Genomic DNA, 27,893 nt, shown 5'->3' on the forward strand with positions numbered 1-27,893 from the left:
AAGGGCATGTCAAGTAAATTCAGAGATTTGTTATTGAATACATACCTGAAATCATGGGTGTCACTTAATGGGGTAAACATGAAGACGGCCCCAAGAATTTCCACACATTTTTTATTCATTATGGAGGACCCAAATTTTGGTGCAGCTCTTCTGCCTATCATAAATGCATTTAGAAGTGAAACTTTGGAACAAACTCGATGCACAATTCAAACAATGCCAAAGTAATCATAGGTTTATGCTGTTGTATAAACATGTGGTTTTGTTACAGTACTTAAGTTCTTAAAACTACACTAATACTTTTGAATTGGTTAGCTTATTGTCCTTTACTAGTTATTATGCATGTGTCTCTTGGTTTTATTGACATGTAGGGATTTCTGCATTGAATTGTTTCTCATTTTCTCTTCCCATGCAATCTAAAACCACTTAGGTTAAAAATAACCCAATGATGGGTTAAAAAAGGGACGACCCAAAATTTGACGCAACTTTCTGGGTTGTTTTGCACAAAACAAAACTTATTTTGGTTTGCTTTTTGTACAAGACATCTTCACAAATTGGGTTGTTTTAAACAAAACAAAGAAAGAAAGTTGGGTCATATTAACCTAAATATTGGGTCAGTCCCTTTTTGACCCATCATTTCGGATTATTTTTACCTCAACTGTCTTTAGAGTAAGGTTGGTATTGTTTCTTTTTTCCTTTTTTTTATTGCTGGCAGGACAATCTGATGCTGTGTTCACATTTATATTGCTTCATTCCAATTTACAAATGCTGTATTCTTTTGTAATATGTTGAATTTAAAATTGATACTGTTCCAGTAAATCTTGCTGGAAGTACTTACATAACTTCCTTAAGTTTCATGCAAAAAAAGCATCCATTCTTCAGGGGGCTGAGTGGGTGTCTTACACCCACACTATTTGAGAGGCGAGACTATGACTCGATCTTTCACAATTTTGAAGCTTCATTTTGAATATTAGAATGTACTTAAAATACCATTAGGGCAGCATTCTGACAACGTGTTTGACACCTACTGGAAAGGAAAGTGACGTGGTAGAATGGTTGGTTCTTACTGTTTACGACAATTCTCCTGGCTTTTATTTTTTATGTCTGCACCTGGCACTTCTGTCTCCATCGTCTTAAGTCCACCGTGGCAATGACAGGATGCAACTTCTGTAGATTAAAAAAAAAGGAGATGGAATGAAGGCTTAAATATAAAATCTGACTGTCAGTAACATGTCCATGAATGTCACAAGGCCAGACAGATGCTTCGGGTTTTTCAGTGAGAGCACTGACAGCAAAAGCAACCCGACTCAGCAAATTCCGAATAGCATTATGGAAACAAACAGAACTTTGCAAGTCAACCCTATGAGGGCACATGGGACACATATCGCATTGTAATAATCCTGCTCATGGGCAAAATTCTTGTGCTAATGTGTTATTTAACGCCTTTGACTTTTACTTAAGGATTAAAATACAACGCTTTATCGGTAACGAACAAAATGATTTTCACAGTCAGGTAACGGAAGGCTGACACTCTGGAAATCCCTCACAACATTAAACTTCTGCATTTTTTAGCAAGAATGCTTAAACCTTTTCAAGTAAAGTACTTACGTTAAAATCAAAATTAGGACCCCGAGAATGCAAATGTAATTGATTACGTTGTAAAACTGCAATTAAACAAAAAGACCACTAGGTGGTAATACGTCACAAGATTAAATTGGCAGTGTAACTTGGAAAATAGTCGGTTGAAGTAATCGTCAATGCAAAAACGCACGATTAAAACGCAAAACTCAAATTTATATAAATATTTTATAATTTAACTAAATTTCACGAGAATATTTTATGGAGACACAAGTAAGGACTGGCCGTTGAAGTGGTTGTAAAATACGTCACTTTTGAGACAGGAAGAGCTCACCCGAATTTTGTCCAATGGAGTGTCTGAAAATTCAAAGTAGGTGGGATTTCCTGGTTGTTTGGTCACGTGACTAGATTGATGTCGTGTGACCGGAGATGGAGACGCAATTGCAAATATCTTAACTCATGTAAGTACCCACAATCTTTTAACTTCATTTTTGAGTTTACTTTGGCTTCATGTGTTATGTTGCCAGTTTGCAAAATTGTCTTTTCTTGTACGTATTTCGAATTCAGCGAGTTTGATGCTTCCCTGAGTTTACTCGTTTAGTTTACTCGTGCCAGCCTCATTTGAGTCTTGATTGCAATGCAATTATCATATTTTTAGCGACAAATAAACAAGAAATACAACGTAACAACAAAATACACATAGCTCTGCCTGCTATCTCATTTTTAAATGCGGTAGTTCATGAAGACTTTAAATGTTTGTCCATATACAATGGAAAAATGTACGCATATAGTTAGGTGATACCATGGGGACAATTATATTAACACATGACAATTGACTACACGATCTTGTTTTGTATAGTCAATCTTAGTGACAAGTAATTCATTGAAACCCCTGAAGTAAATCAATGTTACCTTAAAGAAAATAAAAATAAAAACCCCATCTGTGAAAAAAAAGCACACACATTATATCTTCTCTTGCTTTGCAGGTAACTATAATATTATGTATGTATGAAGCTGCTGAGCTATTACCTTTTCTTCTGACCATGGATCCTGGACAACAACTACCTCCATTTGATGACAGCTCCCAAGCCATAGCAGAATACTTTTCTTGGGAGATTCGATTCCAACTAGTTGGGTTGGGTTTTGCCTTTTATGCATCGGTCTTCCTCCTCACTCACCTCCTATCATCATCACTTTCCCACACATACAACTGCCTACAAGCAAAAGAGAAGGTCTTCTGGAACCTTGCAGCTACACGCGCAGTGTTTGGAATCCAAAGTTCAGTAGCCGGTCTCAGGGCACTTACTCAGGATTCAAACCTGAGCAGGGACATTGGGAGGGGGCAGGAGGACTGGACGTGGTTTGCTATCCTGACAGCTGCTGGGTTCTTTGTCTTTGAGAATTTAGCATTTCATACCTACAGTTTGGTGTTTCGCTCACTCGACCTCGCCCTAGCAGCGCACCATTTCTTCGCCCTGGCAGGGTATGGAGGGGCAGTGATGACAGAGTCCATGGGCCACTTTGTGCCAATGGTGGTGCTACTGCTCGAAATGAGCACACCATTTACCTGCATATCCTGGATGCTTCTGAAGGTAAAATGATGGTACATTGCCTGTATTTATGAAATCAGTAACCTGGGGCCCACTTGCAAATTTGAAGTAAACTGCAGAACTAAATTGCATTTCAAGAAAACAATGGTTTTAAATAGAAATTCTAGAAGTAGTTATACAGTCCTCAATTTGATATCATACAATAGACAAGAGGTTTCATTTCTTTAAAACATGATTGTAAAAATTAGTTATATTGTTCTGAGAAGAAGGAAGTCCTACTGTATATCTATTTCTGGTCGAGACGTTCTTTTTTCCCACTTCCAAATCACATCAGTTCAACACAGCATGTTATAGTTGTTAGTCATTTTCAACTTCATGTTTGGAAGGTATTACATTTGCTCTACTCCACAAGCATGAAGTACACATAAAAATTTAGATTACCACCCTAAAGAAGGCTTTTATATTTTTTTACAGGGTTGAACGTATGTTTGGAAATGCTTTAAATGGATAGCAAAGAAATTGTTTATCCTTCCAACTGGGCAAAAGTCTCAGACAAGATCACGACAATATTGACACACTTAATATTTAAATCTTTTGACAATTATGACACTCCTTGTACATACTGTGAAGTTTAGAAAAAATAAAAACCCTATTCTCTCTCTTTGCCGGTACCAGGCAGGATGGGCCAGCAGTCTGTTCTGGAAAGCCAACCAGTGGGTGATGATCCACATGTTCCATTGTCGCATTGTTCTCACTTACTACCTTTGGTGGGTAAGCTTTAAGCACTGGGGATTAATCAACAACCACTTCCCCCTGGCCTTACGCCTCATCTTCTACATCGGCCTGCTGCTACTCACCTTTATCATGAATCCATTTTGGACCTACAAGAAGACCATGCAGCTGTTCAATCCTGTTGACTGGAACTTTGGCAATAAGCCGGCACCTGGAAACAGTCCCACTCGGGATCAGGGTGATGGTGTCAAACCCCATATAAGCTAAAAAGTAACAGGGAAGTTGCGAACCTGACTGCTTTACATTTTGAATTCAGTTAAGCCTTTATGGCTGCTGGCTGAATAATAGCCTTCACTTAAAAAAAACAAAAAAAAACAAAACAAAATAGCACAGGGCCACGGACCATTGTCAGGGACCATTGATCCAAAGACAACTATTAGGTACTAATTTCTGAGAATATACAGCTTAAAAAAAGTCAAGGGCACACTTTAACAGCACAGCGGAACCCCAAATGTTCCCTTTATGCTTTTGAGCAGTATATAAAGGAGTTTGAATGTTTTAATGAAGTACAAAAAAAAAGCTGTTGAGTAGAAACATTGCATTCAATAGATAAACTATGGTTTAAATTATCGTTGAAAACAACAGATTTACTTTTATGAAAATGCACTTATTGGGGAATTTAACAGCAAAGATTTACTTAGCAGGCGGAAATAAACTTTTGGTCACTTTACAACACAACAGAATTTTCACAGTAGTAATGTCAAGTTTAAAACAAGTCGGTGCTCACCGCAGCTTGAATGACTGAGTGACATCCACACGGGCGCTTTATGACTGATGCTTTTATTATAAACTAAAGTGTTACAGAGAGATTTTCTTTTAGTTAGCATCTTTTAACAGTATGATTGAGTGTAGTATGCATTACTATATGATAGAATAAGTGTAAGACTTTTTGTTTGTTTGTTTATGTGCATGTGTTCTTTTTCACGCCATGTCATGTAATAAATCTGAACCAGACTTGAGTTAGCATTACCTCAAAGTGTTCTTAACTACAAGTCAAGTCTGTTCATGTGATATCTGCAAATTAGTTTCAGTTTAGTGAAAGCCTTGTTGCTTGCTACCCATGTAGTTCAAAGCATGAATCATCATTCTCTTTGCCAGAAAATACAGAGTTCTTAAGTTTCTATACATTGGGAAACGTATACTGTACACTTTTTTATGGTCAAATACTTAACACATAATTGGTAAACAAAGTCTATGTATGTAAACTTGTGCCCCATCCTATAAATTATTTATCCCAAGGTATCATCATGATTGATCTTTCGAACATTTGAATATACCGAACAACCTCAATGTCTGCTTTGACTTTATGTAAATGGCATACAGTATCAGTATATTTCTCTAAAAAGTATTATCACCAAAAGATGTAGAACTTCCTGTGTGTTTCGCATTGCAGAAGTAAAGGTTTCGGTATTGTATTATCAGGTGTGTGTGTGGCGAGGTTCTGTGCAGTTTTCATCGGCTATTTACTTACACTTACTAAAAGCAACAGACAAGCATGGTTTTACTATTTATTTTTATAAACTAACGTTACCCAATTTTCAATGTATAAAATGTAAAGTTCATTCCTAAAATTAACAATTAAAAAAAAAAAAAATCAGGTGTGTGTGTTCGTATGTGTGCGCACTGTGCGTGTGTGCCCTTGATTTTTGCTTGAACTCTCCAAGAATTGCCCTCAGGTGTTTTTTGTAAGTGTGAATGGTTGGTCGTCTTTGTGTGCCCTGCAATTTGGTTTACAACCAGTTGAGGGTGTAACTAAAATGTTCTCACCATTGCTGGACATGCATCTTTGCCTATCCAACACTTTCTTCTAGGGGTTTGGGTCTGATCTCCTGACAATGGATTTTGAGCAGAAACTGCCTTTGTCTAATTTAATGCTACATCCCAGGCCATTGTAGAGTAGATGCAGTGGGATGTTCAATTAAAATTAAATGGCTAAAGTTTTTCCTTCTATGCATCAGTTTTCTTCCTTGTTCACCCCCCATCGTCGTCACTGCCCCACGTGTACCACTCCTTGCCAGCTAAATAGAAGTTACACCGGAACTATTTGCCTACCTGCATGGTATGAAGCATACAGTGTATATGGGCTGGGTTTAGAGCACTCCCTTATGAATCAAGGTTGAGTAGACATAGTGAGAGGGCAGGAAGACTTGTCAGGGTTCACTCTGCTCACAGCCACAGGGTTCTTTGTCTTTGAGAATGCAGTTTTGCTTGCCTATACAGTAGTTTGTTGTTTCGGTCAATTAACCTCACTTTCACAGCGCGCCATTTCAGTACTCTGGCAGGATGCGTAGAGGCAATTAAGGTAACTTCCACTGGCCATTTTCTTCCAATGGTGATGCATATCCTAGATGCTTCTGAAGGTAAACAATTGTTATATCATGTACACTTCATTGTGATGAAACCTGCAACCAAATGCACTTATTGCAGTTTAATAATAAAATTGAGAGAGTGATTTGGTTGAAATCCCATTTGTGGCTGTGTGTATTATTTGCATGCATACTGTGTGTGTGTGTGTGTGTGTGTGTGTGTATATATATATATATATATATATAATATATATATATATATATATATATATATATATATATATATATATATATATATATATATATATATATATATATATAAATTTATTTATTTCATTTAACATGTGCCTATTTGTCAACCTTTTGGCTTACTATGTCCGTCTTATTTTTCTTCTCATAGCTAAAGCATTTTAGATACTAAAGTACATATTTACTGTCTCCTCCCATAAGGCAGGGGATGTCGACTGACACACCTAAATGGCCAAAAACAATTATTGACTTTTTGGGATGTGTCCTATGCACCATTGTCGGCAGTTATCTGGTCGTTTGAAGAAACAGTAATGTGCATAGGTTACTCAAATGTTTTAGGTTACAGTAAATGTTGTAGGTTACTTAAAAGGAGAAGTGCTTTTGCACGCATAATTGAGAACAAAACAAAGGAAAATGAGTTGAGGATAGACTAGATTTCAAATGTTTTTGTGATTGCTTTTATTTTTGCTGCTTTTTATTGCGTTTGCTACTGTATTTTTTGTTTGGAAATGTCAGCTTCAGTTCACCTAGATTCTAGAACAATTAATAAATGACACACAAGGAGGGAAGATAAGAGGATTTAGATTCTTTTTGCTTGTGAGGAGAACAAACAGAGATGTGTACAGTTACAGTCTACTACTGCTCTGACCACACATCTTGTCGAGCCCTCTTTTATTCATACAAGTAGATCTAGTCATTTTTTCTTCATTTTGGTGTTTCATTTTGTCTTTTGCCTCCTTTCTATGTTTGTAACGTTCTGTCGGTTGCAGTGCATTTGCACCTGTCGGCCACTGTATTAATAATAGTAATAAATATGCTAATACTATATAATAGTAATACATATGCTCAAAAACATTTTAATGCTAAACTGTTTCATATCTCACAGTTCCGAGTTCAATCCAGCTTGTTTTAGCCTCTTTGTGTGGAGTTTGTTCTTCCTTAGCTCGGCGTGGGTTCTCATCAGGCTCTCTGGCTTCCTGCCACATTCCAAAACCATGCATTGTAGGAGTATTGGGCACTCTGAATTGTCCTTGGGTGTGATTGGGTGCTTGGATGGTTATTCGTCCACTGTGTGCTCTGCAAATGGCTGGCAACCAGTTCAGGGTGTACCCCGCTTACTTCCTGTAGACTGCTAGGATATGCGGCTGTAGAAAATTGATGGGTTTTTCTGATCCCTAAATTAATAGATTAATAACTTCTTAAATCAACTCATGATCTGAAAAATTAACACAATATGAAATGCATGCCTTTTGCATCTTCCACTAAAATTGCACCATTTTTCTTATGGTAAATGGTCTGGAGGTGCTCTGAATCAAGATTATACACTTTGTGTCAAATGTTATTGTTACTTTGATTGAAGTGACACCAGCGATGGGCAGTTGGTAGCGGCACTCCAGGGCCCTTTGAAGACACCCCCCTCAAAATCTTCTAAAATCGTTGACGAGGGACCATCATCTGTATTATATGTTACTGATGCAGACATCCATGCATCCATACATTTATTTTCAACAGCCCCTTATCCTCACTAGGGTCGCTTGCTTGCTGGTACCTACTACCCTGCCGACTACCCAGCTGTCTTCGGGTAGTAGGCGGGGGACACCCTGGACTAGTTGCCAACTCATCGCAGGACACACAGAGACAAACAACCACTCACAATCACACCGAAGGTGTCCAATACACCTAGCATCTGTTGTGGACGACTCTGCTTTAAATAAAATGTACACTTTTTACTATATTTTTTTAAATTAAATTATTTGAACGTTCCAGTGAACTTTTACATTGATGTTTATTCATTAAAATATTTAAGATATTTCTTAAGATAAAGAAGAAAAAGTTTAAAACTTAATAAGAAAAAAGTTTTTGGACAAATAAAGTAAACAATATTTTCCGACTTAAGTTATTTAATTTCAGAATTTCACTGTATTTAAATTGGCAACTTTTTAAAAAAAATACTGTAATACAATATAGGGAGTCGGGGTTGTCACATGGGTAAATTGCCTAACTGTTCTGTATTAAATTGTAGTTACTGTACTGTACAGTATATTGTAATTATTTTGTCCACCAGAGGTTGCACACGTGCAACTAAAGAGTGAAATATGTTTTCTTCCTTCCTTTGATCGGGGCGGTGTCGTTTCGTGTTCTGCCTGTGAAGTACATTTAATAATGATCTGAAATGAGTGCCCATTAACCATTTTGCATGCCTCAAAATAATCATGAAAAAAATACCTTTTACATTTTCAAACAAGCTTCACCCAGATAAAACACTCAGCAGTGATACGGCCTTGTTAGAGGAGTGATAAAGCGTCTTTGTCAATAAATGTTCTGTTTTAAGTTAACTTGAAACAAAAACTATTATTAAGAAACATTTTAGTTTTGGTGCAATACATGTCTATCATTTGAGAATGGTTAAGTGACAAGCAAAAAGAAAATTGGGACTGGTTTAAGTTTAAATTAAGTTGTTGCTGCTTTTTTTTCATTCAGTTTAATCTTTTCTTTTTCATGTTAAGAACTGTGAAACAGGGCCCCTTTCTGTAGTTTTAGATGTATCCCTCCTTTCACACACCTGATGCAAATGATGACGATCATCATCAATAGTCTGCAGCTCTTGTTGGTGACCTAACCATTTCATTCAGGTTTAGTCATAGCAAACTTCTGGAAGCTATGATTTACATTTTTTTCCCAGTTGCATTCGACTTTCATGGACAATTTGACATCTTGCAATTGACAAATGGCAATTTGGGTATACAGTACAGAACTGTACTATCCACTGTCTCATTTTAGATTCACAAGACAAAAGTAGAGTAACAAAACACTATTAATCAATTATTATTTTGAAATCATATGATGCCTAATATGATGCCTGACAATGGTTCAACAGAATCCAGGCATTGAGAGGCTTCAAATAGAATGTACGTAGATCAAACCTCTGATGGGACGTTTTACATATAATTCCTTGACTTGTGCATTCATAAATTTTAAGAACGGTGAATTAACCTCGCCCACTCGCTTTTAATATCAGTGCATATAAATGATTGTGTATAGCTACTGTACACACTTTCTTAAATGTCGTGCATGTTGCTGTATATATATATATATATATATATATATATATATATATATATATATATATATATATATATATATATATATATATATATATATATATATATATATATATATATGCAAATAACCAACCGGTAAAATAACAATTTATTATTCTTTATCAACAGAAAGCTGCAGGCGTCCAATGTAATCCCTTCAAAACATCATCCATCAATCCAAAATCTTCTTCCCTGGACAGCTGTGCAGTCGGGAGCCACCTCACAAGTCACGTGGGCACATTCCAGTCCTCCCTGAGAGGAAGACGTTGGCTAACTGATTGACACATCATTCTACCAATGAATACGGTCTGAGCTTGCCCATCGACTAATCAGATGCTAGCACTGCAAAGGAGGGTTTTGCCAGGATGGAGCCAGTTTACATCGAAGGAAGCCAAGTTAAGGACGTAAAGAGAAAAGTGATGTCTTGTCACTAAAAAGTCCAACATTGCCTTCAGCGGGTGCAGGATTACTCCAAAGAGTTCAACTGTAGCACTTGCCGGAATTCATAAAATGGTGAGTTGAAAAAGTGTTTTATTGTTTCAGGCAAAGTTATATGCAGTACCCCCAAATCTCGAGTAAAGTTAAATTTACCTACTTGAACAATTGTGACGGGTTTCCCGTAGTTTACGGTACACAATCTCTGTGTTGGAAGTTGGCGTGTTGGGACACGACTTTACGTGGCGCCACAGGTTGTCAAGTTGCCAACACTGGCCAGCAACAAAGTTACTCAGTGTCAACGTGTCCGAATTGTAGACAACTGGAATTTTTCAGCTCCGAGTAATTCATTCTCCAACACTGTTCCAAATGAAACAATTGCAATAGAAAATACAATCTTGTCGACTTCTCTGTCAGTATGCTGGATTTTTACAATCCTAGTACTACTGTAAACATTTTTCCGCCTGACTTTGCCTCTCAAACGTTGCCTCTACGTGATATACAATTGCAAATTCAAACTACAATTCCCATCATATGATCCTCATATAAAACATGTCACCTTTGATAGAAGTTGCCATAAAATTTATTAATGTACAACGAGTTTTTTTGCAGGCTAACAAATCAAGTTGGCATGTGGTATTTATTCTTAAATTTAGTAAGGAAGTGTGGTCCGGTCCAAGTAACGTTTTTTTGAACTGGCGTAGTCAAGCACACAACAAATTCAAGTAGTCATGCATAGCATTCCGGAGTGAGCAGGCTGCCTAGCTCCAGTCATCTGGAATGTTTGTCTTTACAGGTGGACAAATAAAAAATTTCAAGCATTTCCCAATTCCATCAATTTGTCTTCATAAAACTCTGAACGTTATGTGACTTCATAACGCTATAACAACTACTGTATAAATGCAATAATTGGTGGTTGTCTTTTGCCATTCATGTTGACACCACACATACAGCTGTTGGAATCTCCACTGATAATTTGTTTAGCAAATCACCATGGTGGTTTGGCTGCAACAACAAATGCCCCCCTAACAAACATCTTGAGTGGGCTCAGGGAATACAGGTAAATTTTTCCTCACTGGACTTCAATTTGTATGTGTGAGTTCCCAGATGAGTTGTGGATGTTCTGATTGACAACCCCCATCAGTTTTTAAAAGTTCGACTTAACATAATCAGAATTTTGAGGGGGCGATCATGACCGCCTATTAGCGAGTTTAGTAAGGACCAAACACCGATCCAATCACAAAATGGGTCAGTATGTCTATTTACATAACTTGTTCAGGGTTGAAACGAATGCAAATGCTGAAGCGATACAATCATCACTGCATTGTGCTTTCAGGAAATTCTGGTCCACCATCCGGCGTCTCAGGAGGGGGAAGCAGTGCACCATTGACACTGTGTACAGTGGCGATGGGGCGCTGCTGACCTCAACTCAGGACGTCGTGAACCGGTGGGCAGAATACTTCGAAGATTTCAATCAGATTTGTTGTTTGTATCACTGCTGTGTTTAAGCAGCAAAACGTCTTGCTTTGCTCATTGCTATTCCATCAAAGTAAGGACGTGGCACCTAGTGTTTCATGGAAACGTTTACCACAGAAAAGCTTGGGCTAGTTTAGTAGCTGTTGAAAAGTGCTAGGAGGGAAACCATAAGGGTCAAACAAACATTGGACAATTGGTCTACCTCCATTATGGTATGAAATCAATTTAGAAATCGAACAGGGTTGTGGGAAAGTGAAACTGTCACCATCATAACACCTTTATTAAGTAATATTATTATATTTATGGGTGGATGTTTATGGTACACGCTCAAGAAAAGAAGCTAAATTTGTACCTTTTAAAGGTCAAACATCTTGTCACTGGGACAGTACCCTTCATATTGGTACACTTTGGGACTTCTACAATGTGTATGATGTGTCAGTAAATACATACCTTCTGATACAGGGTATGTTTTGTTCAGGGATCATTGGCAGAAAAACAATTATTTAACCATGCTTGATCAGTTTTACAGACTGACATCTCACTTTCACATGTTCAAATCCATACTCCATGGTCTAAAAAAGATCGGGGACCGCTAGCCCGGAGAACTGCAAAGCCCCCCCCCAGAATAGTGTAAACATATCGTGCCCACCCCAACTCGGCGTGCTGACTATAAAATATATCTATAACAATTGTATAACTATACCTTAAACTACGCTTTTCAACATTAACAAAAGAAAACAATACACTGTAAATCAACATTCAAACAGTGTTTGTCATGTTTTATTAGATCTCATATTTGGTAGAATCTTGTCAGAATGCACTCCAGTGTATCTCATACGATGTAAACATAGCTGAATTCTAATTGTCTCTTTGAAGGCACTCATTGAAACATGACATTACAGTGGTCAGACATGCAATCCTTATAAAATGGAACCTTTATGTAACTTAAAGAAAACTCTACAGGCCTGACTATTTAAATGTGTTTTCCACTATTCTCATCATTGATGTCCACAAATAAAACTGTCAGGTGATGCATGATACCATGCCCTCCTCTGATTGCTTGTTGATTGTTCATGTGTAGGTTCATGGATATATTTAGAAACCTCAGGATCTTTTTTGCTTCGATGCACTCTGCAGGCTTCCCACCCTGCTTGAGGCCAGGGTGGGAGGTGAAGCAGGGTGGGAAGTGAAACATTTGGCGCAGAATTTTTTGATGGTTCATCACAGTATGAGCCACAGAGTACTTTGGGAAGGATTTAAAAAGCAGGTTTAACTGCAGATTGTTGTTCTTGCTGTCCAATGTAGTCACCTGTTTTAGGTTGTTTTAGTTAGAGCAATAATTTGTGAATGTTTTTAATTGTTTTGCTTTGTATCTATAAGTACAGTACTAGTACAGTGATTTTGCTGTATTCAGAGCACATTTGACTAAACAACATGCTCCAAATAGAGTTTAGGTCAGGCCAAGAAAACAAAACAACAGAAAGGGATTAAGAAGGCAGTTGGATAGTTTCCACTTTTAACTTGTGAATTGGAATCCAGTTTTGGATTAGTTAGAAATTAGTCAACACTAGCTTTTAGAGAATATATCCATTTGGGGTTTGGTTATTTAGATTTCTAATGATCTGAAGCATCAGCCAAATACTCCTCAAATATGTGTTTAAATGTAATGATGAAAAACAATGTAGTTTAAAAAAAATAGTATTTCGTCAACTATTGCAATGTCCTCCCTCGAACCTTCTTGCAAATGATTTTCCTGTACTATCCACTCTTTACTCTAGGCTGACTGTTTGTATATGCCTGATTTCATACATTTCAGCCAATGAGAATGATTCAATTGCAACACTCAAACAAGCCCCATACATTTGAAAAGACAACAAAAGTCTTCCGCTCGTTACACCACCCTCTTGCCTGGCTTGATTTTAGAGCTTTCAGCCCATATGTGGAACCCCACTCGTCATTAAGTACACTCCACCCAAAAAAAGCATTTGGAGAACCAAACTGAGGCTATACTTGTGTGTGATTGCCAGATGGTGTAAATGTGAAGTCATGGAATTGGTGCCAGCATACTGTAGTTGCTTTATCCCTTTCAAGAATGACATATGCTTTAAAACAAAGTATGCAAGCAAGTATTAAAGCATTAGTTTGACTACATCTTAAATGGGTTAGACATGTTCTTAGATTGAAAGCGAAAATGCCGACGTACAAGATCACCTGAAAGAGGTTTGATTGCCAGCCAGTAGAGCTTTGAATAGGTGAGGTCAGAAGGCCACTAATAATGGACAAGAGGTGTACAGTTATTATTAATTCCAAATATGCTTAGGTATTCTGCACCACACTTGCAGAAACTGAACCTTAAGAATAGTAATACCTGAATCTAAAACTGCTATAAGACATTAACAAAATGTACGTTGCATTGTTAAAAAATGGGGGTTAGTGCTCGGGGCTTCACGTAACGTTAGCTGTTCCTCACCAGGCTCCGATGCACTTTGTGCTTTGTTTTATAAAAGAAAAAAAAGTTATTGCCCAAAAAGAGACAAATGTCTGTTCGGCCTTCGTACTATGGTTAGGAGATTACTGGGCATGTGAAAGAAAGGTACGAGAGTTTTTATTAAACACATTATATACTTGTTACCTTCTACTTTGCGTAAATGATTTATTGCGGGGGTATTCTGGTCCCCGTTAACTATAAAAAAAAAGATGGGAATATTGTAGACGGACGGGAACGTGATTGAAAGCTACTTCAATATACTGTACTACCACTTAGCTACTACTAAGATACTGAAAGCTGAGTTTTGTCTTTTTGACTCGTAACAGTTACACTCCCTCCTTCATAAATCACACACAAACATGTCATTGATTTCCTATGCCCACCCTTCCTTCCCTCATTCCCTGTCTCAGGCAATGATTGGATATGAGTCACCCTGTTGACATTTTGTGACATCTACTTGACTGTTCATTTTCACACCAAAGTTGTTTTGTATCATTTTAGTGGTGTTGATGTATTGATACTCAAAAGAACATCAACTGGATTTTGATTGTTAAGTGTTGATGCTAATTTATAATTGGCTTCTCTCTTAATTTGAACTCACGCATGATAGTTTCTTTGACGACTTTTAATCCAGTGTGTCCAAATTATGATAAGAAGAGCCATTTGTGGCCCTTCATCCACATTTTTGTTGCCTGTAATATGCAGTGCTAAAATTATATTTTGACATGGACCGCAATGCTATATAAAAAAGTAATGAAAATGTTTGATGGAAGACACCATGAGAAATATAGAAAAAAAAATCCTGATATGCCTCACCATATTTAAACAGAAATAGCAGTGTTTATTAATTTTATTTATTTATTTTTAATAACGACATTATTGGTATGCTGGCCAATAAAATGGGATCACTTGGTAAAATTGTACTTTTTATTTGTTTGTTGCAGCAGTTTTTGTTTCATTTTTTTCTACAAATTTTTTAACTCCATAGACACTGGCAAATTCCATTTTGAAAAAAAAATTGCAATACAATCCTTCCCAGTGTAATATTCAGTTTTATTCTGCATTTCATGCTTCACAAAAATAGTACAGTTCAGTACCCATATAGACAATGTAATTACTTTACTGATTGAGTTTTACACTGTTATAGTTAAAGTATAATTAAATAAATAAATTAAAGTAACCGACCTTTATGTCTTTAAAATTTTCTGTACCCAGCTCTCAGAGGAAAATTTTTTGACAGCTCATTGGTCAGACAGTCATTGTGTATTTGTTGTAGGATTGAGTGATGACCACCCAAGGATGTACCCCCTCCTCTCGCCCAAAGTCGTGTTGGTGTATCTAATGAAGAGATGAGTGATTTGTCACCCTCAGTCTTACTTGTTAGATTATGACATTCTTTACCACATCAGTAGATAGGCCAAATATACTGTAACATTTCTCCTCCTTTTCCATTGTGCATCCCGCCTATCCTTAGGCTATGCATACACTACCTGCAAGTGTTACTATTCGATTGTTCGCCAGTCACCCCACTACTCTTTACAGACACTGGCTCTGTGTTCACATTCTCTCTTTTGGCTTTGTGCCCTGCACATGAGGCGGAGGACAGAAATGCGGAGGATTTCACATTATTTGCAGACAAAACAAGCTTTCACACTTACAATGACTTATCTTGGTGGATGTGGCCCCACCATGTAGCTTTGTTTTCCACATAACTAAACAGTTGTAGACTTTTAGTGAATAAAATGCATGGCGTACATACCCCAACATTCATGGCTTCATGGCACATGGTGATGATGTCATGGCCTAGTAATTTCTTCTCTTTAAAGATAACTGGAATTTTTTTTCCCCCAAGAACATTGAACAGAAGAGCATTACCACAGGCTGTGACTGAACAAAGATAGGGAGGTGAGGAATGCAGTGTCTCTCATGCCCACGCAGGTCTAAATTAGCAGCTCTTGGCTCTTGTTAGTGTGCATGAACCACTTGCCCAAAGCCCTACATTTTCTACATTGACCATCTGACTCTAAATGTTTACCATTTGATTTTTAATAAGTCATGGAAAACTCAAAGAATCTATCATTTCTAATGTGTTTTGAACTGTGATAAAGTGTAGGTTTTCTTTTGTCATATGGTTGAAGACCTCTTACTTTTTTCTTTTTGACATGGCCCCAGTTGAGTAAACGTACGTATAATGCAGATTTACATTCAAAAATTAATTTAAATAGTTGCCAACAGAAGACAAAAAAACAAAATCAAAAAAACACTCTCCTACAATTTGCATGAAAACAGTACTGAGTGACAATACAAGCACTTCTTTTGTTTTCACTCATCCACCGACTTGTGTAAATTAGCACTGGTTGGGATGCTGTTGCTGACACACAAATCACATAGCACTGCACATTAAACTATCTTGTTCAACGGATAACTGACCAATACGATTAAATAGATTTACTTAACGACCATTTACCGGAAGTTTATTTGGTTTAGGAATGTCAGTTTTGCCACAAGTTCTCCTTTTCACTCCTCTCCTTTCCTTTAGGAATGTTGGTGTGCATAGTTGATGCTCTGCGTGCTGTCTGAAGCGCTTGTGCAGAAGAATCAAAGATGGATATAGAAGAATTTCCTCCCCCGCCTTCTGAACGTAAGGTCAACAGGATTTCAACACAATCTATTTGCAATCAGCCACACGGCCGGTTAGCTCAGTTGGTTAGAGCGTGGTGCTAATAACGCCAAGGTCGCGGGTTCGATCCCCGTACGGGCCAGACTTTTAGTGGGAGTAACTTCCTCTTCAAATTGGCTGTAAAACGAATGCTAAACCACATATTGTATAACATCTAACTCCAAGTTATGATGTTGTTTACTTGATTTGTCTAAAATGCTTAAAACAGACTGTTTTCTACATAAAAACCAGTCACCATTTAACCAGGCCATTCACAATAATTACTTTATCAATTCAATGAATAAAAAGCACTCAAGTTTGTTTTTTGTTTTTGGTTTTACCTGGACTTGGTAAATGGTAATTTACATTTGTGTTCACGTCATAAACATTCATTCACACTGCTTTGTTCTTTCTCTTGTGAGTCATCTTGCTTGCTCCTTTGGAAGTTGGTGCCCTCACACACACATAAACACAAGGGGTGGGACAGCCTTTGAAAATTGGTTTGGCTATTTTTCCTCATTTATGAATGAGGCACATCAGTGTAAAATAGCAGTTAATAACCAAAGAGCGCTTATTTTCTTACTACTTCATTGCTTGTTTATGCACTTCTGTAAACTTTACGAGAAACTTAGAAATGAGTAACCATCAACTTAAACCTGTTTTGAGTGAAATGGCTTTAAAAAAAAAAGTCTCGATTTTGGGCGATTTTAGCATTTGGATACCTAACAAACATGTACGTATTTAAAAATTAAATTCTGTGGAATATATTCGAAGAACAATAACATGCTGATTTTAAACTAGTTTTAACCTTAACTTATTCATGGCTTGTGCAAAAAAAAAAGCTGTTTATAACTTGTTCATAACTTGCCTAAATGCAACAATTAAGTAGTTCGTAACTATTGCAAACTTGTCTTGTAAACCACCCTGCATCCTGACACTTTTCCAAAACCATCGTTTCTTAGAATGCAAAAGTGTTCAAAAGTCATAATACTCAGTTGTGACATAAAAAATATTCAAATTTCAATTCAAATATATAAATATAAAGCGTAGTTACTTTTGTTATTATCAAATGTTTACAATTGGGTTATATAAAAAAAATGTATATATGGATAGAGCTGATGCCACTGAACATTTTGAGGGGTTGAAAGTAAATATATAATTATATTTGACGTTGTTAAGACCCTTTCAAAGTCAGCCCAAGTTGGGTCCTAATAAGGCCAGGCTAGTGAAAAATACCTGGACACCCAGGGGCTAGAAAATCACAAGAAAGGGCCTGAAAGCAAACAAGGGCAATAAACATCAAACAACAACTGTGGTGTAAATGAATCTTTATGTTTCAGCACACTCATTATGGCCATATAACAGTGGTCTATTTAAAAGATACTCCTAACAAATTTTTGGGCAGAATCATTTACCCAAATTCAATGGAAAAAAAAAAAAATCTTGTTTTATTCTAGGTTCACTTGTTTGTCATAAAGGGATTGACTTAGAAATATTCATTCTTCACATTTGGTTTAGCATTAGACGTGCTTTGTCTTTGTACGACTTGCATCATTGGAAGCAAACGATGGAAAAAGACTGATAGCATCTCTGATTGTTGATTGACATGGGGTTACAGTGTTGACCTGGGCCGCCAGTCACGGCCAGTGTTTAAAAAACCATGACTACAGGGTGGAACAACTGTCTGTCAAAGTGTGAGGGACCTAGAGCGGTAATTAAACGATGCATGCATGACTGTGTGTGGGTCTTCAAAGCTTCTGGCTTTTTCTGATGGTTTAGCTGGGAGTTCACGTTTACTTTCAAGTAAACAGTCGGTTGCAGTTGTTGAGGCACAACAAGCTTCAACTCTTGATGTGGTTCATTTTATAGTGAGAATAGTGGGATAGAACGAAGACATTATCAGCCGCCTAATGAAAAAAAAGTTTGGGGTCAAGTGTCTTACAAGATATGATGAAAAAAATTGAGCAAACAATATGGGTGAGGTAGTAGTTGGGTAAAAATAATCTCTTAATAATGTAATTAATTGTCTACCACAGTTTTAAATAGCCAATATTTCAATAACCATGAAAACATACTGTCACCAAAGTTTTTCCTTTTATTGTTTAGGGGACGTAGGCAGGGTATATCCTGCTCCCAAAATAAAGTGATGATGTATTTGGGATGCCTTATAGAGCTCCATATCATCTGTCTTGTGGAGTAGAAGCTAATATGCGTCTTTGCATTGTCTTTGGGGTGAGAAAATACACGGTTCGTGTCAACTCCACCCTTAATTATAAGTCTGTCTATAGCTCTTAAAACGGAAAGAAATAGAGCAACCATGCCACAAAGCAGCAAAGTCATTTTTAAAAACCCATTTAATTATTTTCATACGTATTTTGCAAAGCTGACAAAGCATACCATTTAGTGATTTCACATTTGATATTGCACATTTGGAATTGTTTGTCGATCTTCTGTTAAAATCAAATAGATATTTACAAATATCAAATTCAAAGCACGCACTTGCTTTGTTGAACTTTTCTTTGATGTGAAGCCCCTGACTTTTGACAAGGAATTTTTTTGTTTTAGTGGGGGAAAGACATCTTCTGAGTGACTTAACATTCGGGCAATAAAAAGTTCTGAAATCCTGTATGGGAATAGAAGCAATGACACCACATTCTCACACTCTAACTAACTTGCTAACTCTACTATACACCAGAAGTCAGCAAATAATGTATTGAACTCGGGTAAAAGTGCTGTTTGTCATGTTTCTGTTGTGGGTTGTTTTTTTTTTTCTGTTCAGTTTTTTTTTTCTTTTTTCTATTTTCAAGTTGTGGGTTTGTTAGTTCTTGAGTCTTGTTCTTATTTGGTTTCCCTTGCGTTTGTCTTTGTTAGTGGGATTTGTTTCCACCTGTCTGTGTTCCTGCGCTCCTTGTGTCATCCAATCTGCTTCCTCTGCCTCTTGTTCCTGTCCAGCCGTTTCGTGTTTCCTCGTTAAGTGTGGAGTCTATTTAAGTCCCAGTTTGCATTCAGTTAGTTGTCAGGTCATTGTCTATCTCGTGTTTTTTTCTGACCCAAGTGTTTGGGTGAGTTTGGTTTCTGTTTCAAGTTTTGTTTGTTAGTTTGGACCCTGTGTTATTCATGATTTGCCTAGTGCCTGTTAATAAATCCTTCTTTTCAAGCACATCACCTCCCGGCTTCACTGTATGACAGGGTTGTAATTAAGAAAAAGTAAAAACCTGCCCCGCTAAATGCTTATTTCAGAAGGAATACCTAAAAACAAAACAAAACATAAAAAACATAATCAAATAAAAATATATCACTGACTGTGTGACTTCTGCTAAAAAACATTATCATTCAAGTTCAATTAAGTTCTGAGTAACTGGTGAGTAACTTCCAATTTGTTTAAAACTGCATGGATGTCAAATGGACAAAATGATATAGAAAGATGTAAATTCAAATATTGCCCAAAAATATCCCTTTGAAATAGAGCTTAACTCGACAACTCTTGAACTCTTCAACAGCTATTTTAATAATCAACGACTCATTTAATGTCGTTGTTCAACTTAAAATGATCAAATTTCAGTCTCAACAGTAATTCTGACTTGTGTAGTACTCCCTAAAAGTTGTGTCTTTTCTGTTCAATGGATTTCACTTCGACTGAATCACTTTCAAAAATGATTTTTGTTCTTCTTTAATGGATGGATAAATGGATGCAATCATACATGATTACATCATACAGGAATAGAGGATTGAAGTCCTAATTATACATAACTTGAGTATATTGAATTCTGACAGGTGTATTTACTCTATGTCATCAACTGTGCATACATTATGGAGTAATGTGTGAATGTTACTGCAATAAAGACAACATCGGGTCAGGTCAAACGTAACTTGTATTCTCGTACTTGGTTCAACCTGCTGGAAATGCAATTTTAAAAAGAGAGAGATTAAATGTTTTTTTCAACTTGCTACAATGTTAAAAAGTGCAATCCATTCAAAAACCTACATGGATAAAAGGTATAAGTACTAGCTTGCTTGCCCCGAAGCTGCTAAAAGGCTTTAGTTATACTGTGCTTCATTGATACTGTGACATTTCTTTCTAATAATGATCTGCTCTTGTATCCCTTCGAATGTGTTCCTTAACCTTGACATTTACATTTGTATTTCTATTTGTAGTTTTGGATGAAGATGAAGATGAAGGGGAAGCCTTTGACTTTGATGACAGTGCAGATGAGATCCCTGAAGTTGACAGACCACCTCCTAAGCCCAGCAACAAGGGTCAGAGTTGCGGTGACCTTATATGCCATCCGGAAGAGGGTGATATCTCTGGTCAGGCCTCCCAAATATCTTCCACCTTAGCTGGCACCCCACCTTCAGCAGATTCATCTGGAGGCATGCTCTTGGTCACTGGTGAAGCAGAAGGGACTGATGAAAAGGAGCTAGACTTACCACTCCCCCCTCCACCTGAGGATGTTATAGAAACTGATGCTGGAAGAGCAGGTTCGGCTCACACAAATTGTTATCTTCTTTAGACATGTTATTTTGTCTTTCAAGTATGTGCTGTTCATGTTCTGTTGATTTGTTTTGATTACATTATCGTCTTAACCTAAAGTGGAGTGGTATGTTTCTCTCATGACACCTTGTATCACTGACTGCTTGATTGCTGCTCGACTGGTGCTGCTTTCCTTCACAAACAGCTTGACTGCAGCAGCAGTCTGGCACAGTTACTTTGTAGTACTTCAAATGAATGTTATATGAATGATAATGAATCAATGAACATTGGAAAAAAATGTTTGGAAGTTAACACATTATTACCAAAATGACCAAAATCAGTTAAAGCATGAAACAAATTTACATTCAATTATTTATTTATTTTTCCTTACATCAGGTTATGAACAACAGGAAGTGTCCAGCAATATCCAAAGTTCCCCAAGGAGCTCTTCCAAAGTCAATCCCTATTCTGTCATTGACATCACTCCACTGGAACCGCAGCACAACGAGCACCACGATTGCTCCTCTTCTCCTTCCGAACCAGGACACCCCAAGGAACAAGATGGAGAATCCCCGGATCCCCACGCCAGTCCTGGTGGTCTCACCTCGGGCTATTCCGTACCAGTACCCTGCGGCTATGCAACTCCATCAGGCGTACCACTCATCACACCTGCTTACACCACACCTGTCATTATTCGACATCTCTCTGTGGATGAGGATGGTAAAAATCAATATATTTTCTTTTTTTTTGCTCAGGTTTCTAATAATCAGGCAGGCCATGATCAATGTATAAGCACAAGATGCATTTACTATCCCAGCTTTCTTTGGGAAGTAGGTGGGGTTCACCCTGGACTGGTTGCCAGCCAATCGCAGGGCACACAGACAAATGACCATTCAGACTTACGCACACAAGTAAGGGCAATTTGGAGTGCTTAAACTGCACACAGGAAAGCCGGAGCCGGAGCCAGAAGTGAATCTGCAACCTATGCACTGTGAGCCTGACATGCTAGCCAGTCTGCCACAAAGCCATACCCAATAGAACATATAAAAGATATTTTGGGGGGGTTGTCTTCGCCTTTAACGAAATTGAGGGATATGTTTTTTTGTAAAGGAGTCACTACAACACAGTTGAGTATTAGGTTGTTTGATGTTCCAATTCATTTACTCTGAATTAGAAAACAAGTGAACCGTTCCTTTTACGGACTTACAAAATGTATACAATATTTACTTATAACTGCAGAAACCCTTTTAAAATATTTTGAAACCCTTTAAAAATCACTGATCTACAGTGTTGGAGAAACTGCTCCCAGGCAAAATATTGTTTAGGGTGTTCAAGTTTTCAATGCAATGCCAATGTCATTATCAACATTTTTCTCATGTTCGTCTTTTTCTTGCTAGTGTCATAGGTCACTTTAATTTTGTCTCGAGTTAAATTCCTCCCAGCCTGCACAAAGACCTACATATTCAAGGTCATGACACACAAGTGCTTGCTCAGCTCTTTGTCCGGCCCACTTTTCCACCCCCTCTCTTGTTTTTCCTAAAGCCTCACCACATGGAAATCTAGCATGCGGCAGAGTCTGATTATGCTCAAAGTAATCTAGATCTACCCTTTCACTAACTGTAAGTCATGCACTAAATTTTATTTTTCCACTTAAAAATATAACTTGATCTCATCCAGCCATGGAGCCAGCCCTCCACTAGACTGGGTGAAAATGCCCCATTTTTTTCCAATCTGCTGCCAGGCACAGACAAGGCACTCTCAGTAATTTTCAGGAGTTGAAAGCTTTAGTGACACCTTGTGGCACATTTAACAAATACTGCACAGTGTTTCTGTACAAGAGCAGTACGTACCTGATTTTTAGCTTTACCTCTGATAAGTACGCACTGACCCACTGAATTGAATAACATGTATTTCTGAAACATAATTATGCGTAAATTGTGTGTAAGAGGTTAATGCTTTTCCACATTTTCTTGCATTTTTTTACACAGTGACTGTGATTCGGACTGGGAATGTTTCTGCTGACAGGTGTGTATGTGATCTTTTCATGCAATAACTCAAGGACGAATACAGTTGCAGTACAATTATCCAATCTTGTTACATTCATTAAGCAGATAAATACTGACATGGATTTTTTTCAATGTCTCAGTGTTTTCAGTGAAGATTTTCCACCTATTAGAGAGGAAGATGCTCTGGCAAAGTGGGCATCAGATCCTGCAAATACATCATGGATGGAAAGTAAGAACTGCAAAAGACACTGTCATTGTTTGCCCTCAGACCTAGTGCCCTCCTCCTTTTTTTTTTTTCTCAACAATTGTCTGAGCTCTTGGACCTGCTTCCTATTTTTATTGAGGAAGCAAACCACTGCGTGCATCCTCTAATGGCTGTGAATTCTTAGAATTACTTTGCAATTTTTTATTTATTCTGTATGGTTTAGATCCTGATGAGGTGATTTACGATGATGTGCCCAGGGAGAACTCTGACTCCAACACAGGTATTTAATGTCATTTTTGGGGGGGGACACATTTTTAACTACAATAATAGCATTTCACTTGTTTTGTTTTGGTTTCATTTCACCAGTGTTGGGTAAGTTACGTCAAAGCTTTAATGTATCATTTATTACTTATTGCTGTCATTTTAAAGCAATGTTTCAAAAATAGATGGTTTCGGTGGGGCTAATTTTAGCAGCTAGCCAACATCACTTTTATTGTGTATCATCTTCATACACATTGACGAGAACTATTTCTAGACTAATATTAACAGCAAATGTACAGTGAAAGTTAGCGTTAGCTTACCTTGTCATTATTGCTAGTTGCGACAGGGAACTTGCTGACAAGGTTTGCAAATCCGGGTGAATTCACTGTGGAAAGCAGCAGCATATCGCCGAACAAATCTTCTAACCTCTTGATGTCGAAGTGTCATCCCTCAGCGAGAGAGCGCTATTCTCCGTGTGTTTTGTTTTCACTAACTTCCCGTTATTATGGGCACGCTCTAAAAGGTTTGTCAAATTAGTGGTCCAATTTCACAAAGCGGACAGCTTTTTAGGTGTCGCGCACAAAGTGGACCTAACCATTATTTTTTTCTCGTCTTTATCTCTGATGAACTGAAAGTAATGGTCGTATGTCCATCTTGTGTACATATTGTCCATATTCAACGTGCCGTTTCATCTCAGCTGTAGTAGATCAGCAAGTAAACATTTGCCCCGGACTTTTTTCCTCCGATCTCACGGTATTTCGGGCGAATTTGGGTGGGAAAAATATCACTTTCACACTGAAAATGCATTGTAATGCATTACTTTACTCTCTTTTGTATTGCGGACAGTATTACTATTTTTTGTGTGTAATATATTACATTACCGCGTTACGGTAAAAAGTAATGTATTACAGTAATTACATTACTTTTGTAATGCATTACTCCCAACTGTGCAACACTTTTCATAATGTATTGTTAGTTTTCTTATTATATAATGAGGACACCGCTGTGTTTTTTCACATCACTATTTTTCCGTCAGAACCAGATGAAATGATTTATGACGATGTGGAGCTCAGTGAGGAAGGAGGTTATGTGGACAACGGCTGGAGCTCGAGTGAGTTTGAAAGCTACGATGAGGCCAGTGATGGGGATGGGCACTCGGAGAACGGCCTGCCCAATGCTTTCATGAGGGGGAAGCCCGCTCAGAGGAAGACCCATGTGGGTACCACAATTACTCTACTCTCTCAGACGTTTGTTTCCTGTTCTTGTTTCAACAGGAATAATCGCTAAGAACAATTTAAATCCTGAAGTGACTTTTGATTTTTTTTTTAATTCAGTATATTTCACTCCTAAAACAGATACAGTACTTCTTAAGCTATTTTTTTAGTTTGTTTCGTTAGTGTTTTGTTGTATAGCTTTTTTCAGCTGTAAAAAAATTTAGATTTTGTCTATAGCTAACTCTTCTACAATTAATATTTTTAAAGATGCATTTTCCCATTTGCTGTCAACCGAAGAAGACATCACAGTTGCTCAATGCTCAGGTAGTGACCAATCAACACATCACCCGCTTTCTGGGTTTGGTCATGAGATTTTTGCAAGCTGAGCTGTGATTGGTTGTTACTGTACCTGGGACCTGTGTACATGTGATGTCATTTTCAGTTGACAGCAAGTGGCAAAATATGTTTCTAACATTATTAATTTTACATTAAAAATATTTTCGAGACCAAAGTATTTAAGGACCAAATAGCAACTCTTTTACTGCTGAAAATGACTAAATAAGTATTTCTGTAAAGTTCTGTACTTAAATTAACATTATTAACTTAACCTTTAGCATAATACAAGCATAAGGTGAAAAATGTAATCATACTTTTATAACTATAGATGTGCACAATAACTGCATATTTTTATTATTAATAACGATACTCAACTCGCCACTGATTTGCTGGCAAAATCACAGGGCAATCACAGTTTGTAAAAAAATGTAACAAAGCTAAAAAAAGAACCAAATGATTCCTATTCATATTTGAACAAATATACTGTCATGATTGTCGTCTTCGATTTGTGGAGGTTAGACTAAATGTTCCTTTTTTGTGCTATTAAACACTATAAATTAGGTCATGTGAGCGTTCACAATTTATGCATTAAAGTAAACCTTAAATGATCGAATATTTCAGAGCACTGTGCTTACATTTTATATATTAAAGCAAACCTTAAATGATCAAATATTTCAAAGCAATGTGCATACAGTGGGTTTGCTGGAGATATCACGCCAAGGACAAGCGTAACCAATAATGCTTGCTTTGCTTTTTGTTTAGCTCTCGCAAGATCTGAGCCGTTTGAAAGAACACTATGAGAAAAAGATGAAAGATCTAATGGCAAATACAGTGGGAACTGTCGAGCTGCAGCAGCTCAAACAGAAACATGAGCAGAAGGTAAACTAGCTGCAGCTTGCCTTACCTGCCTGTGTTCCACTAGTTTCAACTTTTTTTTTTTTTTTTAACTCAGTATAGCCGGCTTGGTTGCGAGCATCTAGTACTGACATTGTGGTTCCCCTGTCCTGCACTAATGTGAATGTTTTGTGGTGGTGGTACTGGTGATGGGTTTGCACATTTGTCTGCTGCACTGGTCTGTCTCATTATGAATCCGATTGAAGGCTCAAAACGTCTTACGTATTATTTTACGGTGAACTGGGGCACCAGTCATCTAGCCACTAGCGTATGCCAGATTTTGCTGCAAAAAATTTGATCACTAATGAGCTTCAAACATTGCAACTGAACCAATGAGGTCTTTGATGCACTCAACTGATGTCCCAGTTACTGTGTCATTTGTCTGCTGGGTTTACTTGATGTCATATTATGTTACCATCCAGTCTTTAACACTAATGTTGTGTGTGTTTCATTATATTCTTTTGCACTTGGGCTACATATAGTGCAAATGACCAATTATCTTTCTGTCTGATTTTGAAGATGCAAAAATTGGTGAAAGCTGCGAAAGAAGGGACCAAAGATGGGCTTGAGAAAACCAAAGCTGCGGTTAAGAAGGGACGTTCTTTCATCAAAACAAAGTCTTTCTGTAATGGTACGTAGATTGCAAAAATGAATATTCATTCTGAACCACTTACCCTCGCAGCTCAATTGAATCTTTTGTGAAAACATTGCATTAATGCTATTTTAAACTCTGAAACAGGGTTTCAACAATGACAAAAAAAAATCCTAGTAAATGGTTGGTTGGCTGGAGGGGCCAATTGGTAGTTCATTGAATCTGTGATTAAAACTGCAAAATGTAGAATTAATGAGAATAGATGTTTAGACTAGAGGGCACACATAGAACATACTGCTAAAAAAAAGGAATAAATTAATGTTTTGGTTGACTTCCCCTTTAGATTGGCAGTTCACCAGCAGTAATGACTTTTGGGTCTTTAAAGATGTCTGTCATTCATTTATGAGTCATTCACTAAAAAGCTGTGCTGCCTCTATCAGCCTTTTCATACCTTAAAATATTAATATTTTGCTCATAACGTAAATATTGAGATTAGTGATACATTACAATTCCATCATATTTTAAATGTGTAAATGGTGGGTCACGGAATCTTGTTTTTATTCTAAAATATAAGTTTTAATTTGGGCCGCATTCCTATAATGAGTAGTACATTAGGCACATTACTTCTATTGATTTATGGAAAAGTTTAAAAATAAACTTTTTTTCTTTATTTTTAAACTTAGCAAATATAAAGAACACTTTACATGCAATGGCCAACATGTGTGTAGACTGCACCTGAGATGTTTTGGCAAAAGCTATGACATCTATCAAATCATACCTGTGGCCACTCCCTTCTACTCTTCTGACAGCTCCTCCTCTACATCTTTACCCCTTTTTTTCCCAATAAACTGGTGTTTTTTTCCCTCCTTTTCCCCTCTTTTCCCTCCCTCCCATCCCTCTGCAACTTGTCTGTTCTAACTTCTTCCCACCCATGGCTCTAAAGCATTGAGCAGTGCACACAGATGTTTTAAACACTTAGTTCCCATCATTCACATTGAAGAGCCTTTCAAAAGACTCGGTTTGTTTGTGAATGTCACATCACTACGCAATATAATTTACTTACAATTTTTACAGTTTTACAGGATTTTTTGCTGTCTTGTCAATTCATTCTTGTCAAATAATTTCTTTCTTAATTATGATTTAGAGAGGAAGTCTACCTGTTTTGAAGATGAGGAATCTGAATTTTTCATTGAGGTGGATTGTTTCAATGTTGAACCAATTCTGGGTCCAGCCCCAGAAGGGCTTTCACAGCAGCAAGTAAGTCCAGTTTTATTTTATTTTTT

At 37.4% G+C, this 27,893-nt stretch overlaps 2 protein-coding genes and 1 non-coding gene across 4 annotated transcripts in view; all 3 read left to right on the forward strand.

Annotated features, from left to right (window-relative positions):
• Window positions 1-1,959: 1,959 nt before the first annotated feature.
• cln8 (CLN8 transmembrane ER and ERGIC protein) lies at window positions 1,960-6,206 on the forward strand. The gene is made up of 3 exons (XM_088432408.1): window positions 1,960-2,036; window positions 2,562-3,167; window positions 3,801-6,206. The coding sequence occupies exons 2-3, from the start codon at window positions 2,580-2,582 to the stop codon at window positions 4,122-4,124; spliced, it is 912 nt and encodes a 303-aa protein (XP_088288534.1). The 5' UTR covers window positions 1,960-2,036; window positions 2,562-2,579; the 3' UTR covers window positions 4,125-6,206.
• Window positions 6,207-9,977: 3,771 nt separating this feature from the next.
• arhgef10 (Rho guanine nucleotide exchange factor 10) overlaps window positions 9,978-27,893 on the forward strand; it is a 48,758-nt gene continuing 30,842 nt past the window's right edge. The window contains exons 1-11 of one of the 2 annotated variants that reach the window (XM_088433506.1): window positions 9,978-10,086; window positions 16,512-16,613; window positions 20,787-21,110; window positions 21,499-21,822; window positions 23,091-23,127; window positions 23,249-23,337; window positions 23,537-23,593; window positions 24,611-24,789; window positions 25,887-26,003; window positions 26,538-26,649; window positions 27,755-27,867. In XM_088433506.1, the coding sequence (XP_088289632.1) occupies window positions 16,577-16,613; window positions 20,787-21,110; window positions 21,499-21,822; window positions 23,091-23,127; window positions 23,249-23,337; window positions 23,537-23,593; window positions 24,611-24,789; window positions 25,887-26,003; window positions 26,538-26,649; window positions 27,755-27,867 (1,389 nt within the window). In that variant the 5' untranslated portion in view covers window positions 9,978-10,086; window positions 16,512-16,576. The remainder of the gene's footprint in view (window positions 10,087-16,511; window positions 16,614-20,786; window positions 21,111-21,498; window positions 21,823-23,090; window positions 23,128-23,248; window positions 23,338-23,536; window positions 23,594-24,610; window positions 24,790-25,886; window positions 26,004-26,537; window positions 26,650-27,754; window positions 27,868-27,893) is intronic. The other variant, XM_088433507.1, reaches the window with a different exon arrangement.
• Window positions 16,661-16,734, forward strand: trnai-aau (transfer RNA isoleucine (anticodon AAU)). Its single transcript has one exon. It is a non-coding gene; the product is annotated as a tRNA-Ile (tRNA).

This window comes from Hippichthys cyanospilos, chromosome 14 (genome assembly GCF_059441005.1).
Source record: "Hippichthys cyanospilos isolate Australia breed blue-spotted pipefish chromosome 14, RoL_Hcya_1.0, whole genome shotgun sequence".
Taxonomy (NCBI): Eukaryota; Metazoa; Chordata; class Actinopteri; order Syngnathiformes; family Syngnathidae; genus Hippichthys; species Hippichthys cyanospilos.